This window comes from Sphaeramia orbicularis, chromosome 13 (assembly GCF_902148855.1).
Source record: "Sphaeramia orbicularis chromosome 13, fSphaOr1.1, whole genome shotgun sequence".
Taxonomy (NCBI): Eukaryota; Metazoa; Chordata; class Actinopteri; order Kurtiformes; family Apogonidae; genus Sphaeramia; species Sphaeramia orbicularis.
This window is the reverse complement of record NC_043969.1, coordinates 4,194,766-4,202,206: the sequence shown is the minus strand read 5'-3', so window position 1 is coordinate 4,202,206 and position 7,441 is coordinate 4,194,766. Positions and strand designations below refer to the sequence as shown.

The following is a 7,441-nucleotide window of genomic DNA, read 5'->3' as shown; positions in this document are numbered from 1 at the left end:
CAAAAAGCCCAACATAACAGGGTGTTGCATCACAGAAAGGTATCTCATGTAGAAAGACTGGATGTCATCACTACAACAAGAAACCCAATTAATACGATTCAGCAGGTCTTCTTTGACAACAGCCACAACTGCAACACGTACAGCATCTCAAGCACAATTAACAATATTTACGTGATAAAGTTACAAAAACTTTAAAATGTTAATTAAAATGCATAATATTCACCAGAAACTACTGCTTATTTTGTAGTATATCACCATCCAAATCAATTTCTTCTCCTCTGTTGACCGTTGTGTGTTGTAAAAACAGCTAATAAATCTAAAGTAATATATTTTAGGTTATGCAAGTTGCTACAAATGCAGTTTGGTCACTGAATTTGCTCTGACTAGTATGCTCTTTGACCAACCATCCACTCAAATGTTGTGGAAATGCAGACTGAGTGCCAAGTATGGCTGCCACCATAATGACATTTGAGTTGATGATGAACTATTACACAAATAATTTTGATTTATGATGTTTTTGTCTATTCTGACAATTTTATTCAATTACTGCAATACAAGCAAAGATTGTCCATTTACAAAGGAGGTGTAACATTAACTTTGCTAATGATATAAAACAGTTTGCTTCCTGTTTTGTAAGTGGGCGTGGTCAGTAGGTGTTCGAATGTTGTGTACAAGGGTTGATATTTACTGATAACTAACATTATTATGTACTTATTGACTTGTTCAATTTTTTGCTAATTTTGACCCTCTTTCAGGTGAGATTTGTGTTGTAATGTGTAATATGCAATATTAATCACTGTGACATACCACAAAAGACTACATTTTTATAATGTATAAAAATATTCATGATGGTATAAATTATGTGCATCTGAGATATTTGTCCAGCTGTTCAAATTTGACACATTTTTGTTTCCACTAGGAGAGGTGCAGTGCAGTTTAATGGCTGCATTTCAGTTTTTGTTTGTTTTTTTTGTTTTGTTTTGTTTTTTTTTTTGAATATTTGAACTCTTTATCCAACTGATTTCTCAAAGATTATACCCAATTCAGCAGACAAAGTGCGATCAGGCTGAAAGTTAAGACTTGGGCAGAATAATATTTGTCTTGGTTTGACTGAACTACGCAAAAAGGTAGAGTAGGCAGGGTATCAGTGAGCAGGAGGGGCAAAGTGTTTTGCGCTGTGCTGGAGGGTAAGCTTCACTCACTTTATCAATTGTTCTCATGATACTTGTGTCTTTAAAAATGTCCTTTAAATGTCAGAATGTTTATAAGATATGTGGTTTGTTGAAAATGGGTCCAGTATTTATCTGTAAATCAGTCACATCTCCCATTGTAATGAATGAGAGCATCTTTCTCTGGTCTGGGTTGGAGTGGGACAGTGGAAAAACCATGTGACACTGAAACAGGAAGTCATTTCCTGTGGATTGTCTTGTGCCTAAGCTTCTGTCGTCTTATAAGAATTAACTATAACTACAGTAGTTGTTCATTTATACACATGTCCCTTTAAAGAGGAACAAGAGGTACTTTTTGGCATAGAATTTTGAACCATATAAAATTCATAATATTTTTGTCTCTAAAATTTCCAAAAGTCCATCATTAAGACATGCATCCAAGGTAGAAAATCAACATGCACAGCACTATTTCTCAACAGAGTACCTAATAAAAGAGAAATTAAATATGAAACATGACAATTTGCTGTTAATGGAAAATAATTGCTCTGAATAATTGCAAAATGTCATTTCCATAATAAGGGTGACAGGCCTGGCAAGAGTCTGACGTAACAACAGTTTTACACTCAGCTGCACATAACCATCAACACATCGATATGACTTTCACACAGAAACAGGATGCAGGATTATGGATGCGATGTAGATCCAGACCAGTGTGTTACATTGCATCGATGACACTTGAAAATATTACACCAAGGACAAATTTTTTTAACTTAAAGTCCATTTATGATTGTTAGAGGCTCACCTTCTCTCTTTTTTTTAATTTCTTTTTTTTTATGTAACCTTTAATTACACAGGTAGTCCATTGACACAGATATTCTTAGGGTATATATTATTTGTTAGTGGAAAGTTGTCTTTTTTCTAATTATTTGCACACTTTACACACTATGTTGTCAAAATGGACAATAATTGTTTCTTAATCTGTGTTTGTGTATCATACTGTATATTTCCTACAGAAAAAAACAGGCACATTTTCACCACCTTCTGCCATTTTGGATTCATTATGTAATATATAAAGCTGTCAGTATAGACAATATTTATACAGCGATATAGAGAAAAGTGGTAGTTTAGATGTTAAGTAATTAGGGCAAATAATTGTGCTTTTAGTAGATGTTTGAACTGCAGTGGACACCATGCATGAAAGAATTGACGTATTTATTTATTCATTATCTTCTAACAAAATTACCAACATGGAGCCAAATAACCAGTAAAATCAACTGTGTACTAATGACAGACTTTATTTGTATTGTATTGTACAAACAAAGTAAAAAATACTTTGTTTGGTAAGGACAGTGCACATTAATGAACATATGATATGAAATAAGATAAAGTTAGATAAGATTTTATTCATCCCACCGCAGGGAAGTGGTGGCGTTTACAGCAGCAAAATACAGAAAACAAAGTGCAGGAGTCAGGCAGAACATTTAAGAGTGAAACAGGAAATATAAAAGAGTATCTACTATTTAAATTGCTACTTCTGTACATACATATTTGCAGTATACTTGCAGTTGGGTGCCTCTATGAAACTGGTCCCTAAAAACAGGACACTGGGGCTAAAAATTCAAACCAGATGTAGATTAATGTTATGAAGCAAGTTTAGAAGCACTTTGGGTGTATTTTAAAAATAAATACTTACTTAGATAAAAGAGAAGCTATTTTTCAGATAAAACACATTTTTATGTATTTTTTTACATTATATTTAATACAAAAATCTGCATGTAACATGGTCAAAAGGACACGAAAATTACGCGCTACTATATTTTTGAATATCTCTTTATTCTCTCACAGGTACATTTTGGGAATTGAACTAATTATGCAAGGCAGGGTGTTTCACAAAAATGACTGCTGTTGCAAACTCATTCGTGATTTATATGCATTTAAGTGGGCAGGTTCTGTATGTAATGCCAGTGGACACGATGGGTTACATATAAAACCTGGAATGAGACTGCCAATTCATGAAAAACCCTCATGTCTGGATTAGAAAAACCACTACGATCATCAAATTTAACACAGTGTCTTTATTTATAGAGCTATATAAGACCATTTCAAGTCATGTTTTCCAGACCAAATGCACTGACACCGAGGTAACTTTTCCTGTCTCAAATTTGGTCCTATTTTTGGCCCCAATATTTTATTAAAAATTCATTAATTTTGGGATGGCTCAAAGCAAGAGTATAATTTTTTTTGCATATATCTGAGGTCATCATGAGGTACATCCTGAGGGGAAGTGTATCTAAATTTCTCTTTAATTATTGGGTGTAAAAAGCTGGCAAAGTGCCAGGTACCAAAATGGACCCAGTTTCATAGAAGCACCCAGTTATCAATGAAAATAAATATGCTGGATTGTAGCTAAAATGCTAATGCGCATCTGTAGTCTCTAGGCAGGTAACAAAAAACATCATCAATTAAAATATGCAAATAGAATGACATAACACATGAAAAGGTTAAAGATGAAAGTAGTGAAAAGACTGGTTTCTGTCACTGTTTGAGTTCAGTTTTTTAAGTTGATGTGAACTATTTCTTAAATTGGCTACAGTCTTTAAAAAGAAAAAACCTACAGAAACCATTTTCTGAAATTTACCAGTAAATCGAGTTAGCACTTAGCCTTTGCTTAGATCATTTTCAGTCATTTCTTGTAAATGTCCACATATTCATCCTGTCGCTCACTGCTCTGTTCCATCGACTCTGCAGGGGCATCGGGCAGGTGTTGACAGACTACGTTCACGGAGACGCAAAGATCAAGATGGCCAACGCAGGGCTCTTCCTCCTGTCCACCGTCACCTTCGCCGGCCTCTGTTATTTCAACTACAACGACGTGGGCATTTGCAAAGCTGTCGCCATGCTATGGAGCAAATGAACGGGACTGACTGTGGACTGGGGAGTGAACTAGACACCAGGACGGGAGCAATCCAGCTCTAGCTGATTGTAAAACAAAAAAAAAAAAAAGGGGGCGTTTCGATGTAAATTCTTATAAATATATCATTTTAACAACATTACAGTGATTCAGAGGTGCGTAATTGTAATATCGATTACAATTATTACTGTAAAAATTATCGTTATTTGTTTTCAGATTTGCTGCAGTAAGTAATTGGGCAACAACTATTCATTTTCATTCCTACATGTGGCAGAGCAGCTGTTTAATGTGGAATAAATTAGCGCTTTGTTCTGTTTTGGATTTTGATCCGAGGCAACATGTCCAGCTTAAAATGTGTAACGATTATCAACATAGACACACGATTCTGTATCCTGACATGTAATCCTCATACTGGTCATATTTTAAGAAACACAATACATTGTTTTTTTCACAAAACAAAAAGCCTATGACTTCTTTCAGGTCTAATAGTACTGTTTGATGTTTAATTTATTTATTGTTAATGTCGGGGTAATTTTTTGTGGCGGAGTTCTATTTTTCCAACACTGTGTACATATTGCCTTTTGCTCTTCTGATGTCAGTGGTGTTTGTACAAGAGCTCCCAAAGGCCTCCAGTTTAGCAGTGTTCATTCACCAGAGGTCTGCTCCACTGCTCTGTTAAAAGGTTGGGTGGTAGAGAGGGATGAGATCTGAAGACGAGATCCAGTCCGAGCCATCACACACATACACACACTCACACACCCCCATTTGTTCTATTTGTGTACTTGTATGGCTAATGAGCCTGGCGATCCTCATACATGTCTAACAGTGTGTGATCCTGAAACAAACAGCTAACCAGACACCGTCCTCTGCCAGTACAACTTAACTGAACAATCCAAGAACAGTAACATGGAAGACAGGAGAGTTCTGTGTAGAGTAACCAACAAACGCACACGACACACATGTAGAGTAGGAGGAAAGTTTATTTGTTCCATTTAATTTACAAACAAATGAGTTAAAAGTTCATTTCAGATGCTGATCGTAAATTGGTGTTAGCCCGCTGTCTTAATATAGACACCATCTAGTGCAACATGCTGCTTGTGCACATCTGTTCACTAAGGTTGGCCAACAGGCTAATCAAAAGTCAAACATTACTCACTGCATATTTGTTAAACACGCACAATGTTTGCATGCAAATATTTAGACCAGTAAAGCAGTATTTTTGCACTGCTGCAAGAAGCGTTTCTGTCAAATCTGTGTTCTTCATTCAGTCTGTTATCACAACACTCATGAATTAAATGTGCATAATTGGTTACAAAGAAAAAAAGGCTGGTATTTGTCTGTTTTGTTCATGTTACTTGTCAGTTTTTTAATATCTGTTCAGATCAATGACCTTTCAGAATAATTGGTGCACCCTTCCTGTTTCACTGGAATAAAGATGGATTTATTAAATGCTTTTCTACTGTTAAGGCTTCATGCTCTTACAGTACACAGTACATGTAATGACAAAGGAGTAAATATATATTCAGCTCTGTAGTTAAATGCACCGGAACAATTAAAACACGTCACTTAAAGGAAAGCATATATTACAGTGGAGGAAAAACGTCGTTGGACACCCCATGCATTTGTGATATCACATTAAGAATCACTCTTAAATCACTGAAGTCTGCTAAGTGTTGTCATTCTCCAAACCCAAATGCTCCCTTCTGCACATGCTTCCATTACAGAGTTACATGTTTCAGCAAGATAAAGCCCCTTGAAACACATCCAGAGCATGACATGTTGAAACTGTCAAGAATTTAGATTTGTTATTTTGACATTAACAATAACCCCCCCCCCCCCCCCCCCAAAAAAAAAAAATTGCGTTTGTCTGTGATGCAGCCACATCATTTAAAACATAAAAAAGATTTTTCTGCAAATGTTTCATAATATTTGAGATAAAATGTGTAAAATTATAAGGGTGTCTGAAAACTTTTGTCACCAATATAGATGTTATATAGACATAGAATATTGACATAATAGGCATAGAACTTGTTTTTTGTTTGTTTTTCGTTTTCAGAAACAACCAGTTGCCAAATATGTGAGATTTTTAACTGACATAATGCTAAATACAAAATCCCTGACTTGCTCAAATGTACAAACTACTAGTCCTACTGACTAGGAGGAAGTCACTCGTACAGATGTCAACCTCTAAGTCTCATGCAAGTCTGAAGTTTCTCTGGTGAAAATCAGACGTCGAGTCCTGCTAAAAGCCAAGTCACTGAGCCTGTTGACATGACCATAAAAATCTGATAACTGGGAGTAATCAGATAATTGTAATATTCAGATGTGATGCATTTACATACACTTAAGAAATACGATAATTGAAAACCTTGGTTTAGACGCTCCAGTCCACTATCGGATTTCATTCGGAATATGTATGTACAGGGTGGGGAAGAAAAATTTACAATGAACATTTAGTTGTTTTTTCTCAGCAGGCACTACGTCAATTGTTTGAAACCAAACATATATTGATGTCATAATCATACCTAACACTATTATCCATACCTTTTCAGGAACTTTTGCCCATATGAGTAATCAGGAAAGCAAACGTCAAAGAGTGTGTGATTTGCTGAATGCACTCGTCACACCAAAGGAGATTTCGAAAATAGTTGGGAGTGTCCATAAAGACTGTTTATAATGGAAAGAAGAGAATGACTATGAGCAAAACTATTACAAGAAAGTCTGGAAGATACTATTAAAGAAGAATGGGAGAAGTTGTCACCCGAATATTTGAGGAACACTTGCGCAAGTTTCAGGAAGCGTGTGAAGGCAGTTATTGAGAAAGAAGGAGGACACATAGAATAAAAACATTTTCTATTATGTCAATTTTCTTGTGGCAAATACATTCTCATGACTTTCAATAAACTAATTGGTCATACACTGTCTTTCAATCCCTGCCTCAAAATATTGTAAATTTTGCTTCCCCACCCTGTATATAGAGATGGTAGATTCAAACGCCCTGCTATTGTCCTCAAATCACGTTTGACTATGTAACTTCCATTTTCTACTATTTTAATTGTTTTTACACATGCGCAGATATAAAAGAACAAAATAAATCTGCTTAACCTGTATAAATGCAGGAAGACATCAGAGTCCAGGGGGCCCATTTACATGCACACTGGCACTCAAATCATCATCTGATATCTGGAGTTATCAGATTATTCAAGTGATCATGTAAACACAACTCTGATAATGGACTGGAGCATCTAAACCAGGGTTTTCGATTACTGCATTTCTTAAGTGCATGTAAATGCATCCGATCTGATTATTACAATCGTCTGATTACTCCCAGTTTTTTCCCCGGATTTTTATGGTCATGTAA

At 35.6% G+C, this 7,441-nt stretch overlaps 1 protein-coding gene across 2 annotated transcripts in view; it reads left to right on the top strand.

Moving 5' to 3' along the window:
- Positions 1-5,445, top strand: part of sdhdb (succinate dehydrogenase complex, subunit D, integral membrane protein b) — a 15,421-nt gene extending 9,976 nt beyond the window's left edge. For both annotated transcript variants that reach the window (XM_030152117.1, XM_030152115.1), the window contains exon 4: positions 3,918-5,445. In XM_030152117.1, the coding sequence (XP_030007977.1) occupies positions 3,918-4,083 (166 nt within the window). In that variant the 3' untranslated portion in view covers positions 4,084-5,445. The remainder of the gene's footprint in view (positions 1-3,917) is intronic.
- Positions 5,446-7,441: the final 1,996 nt, after the last annotated feature.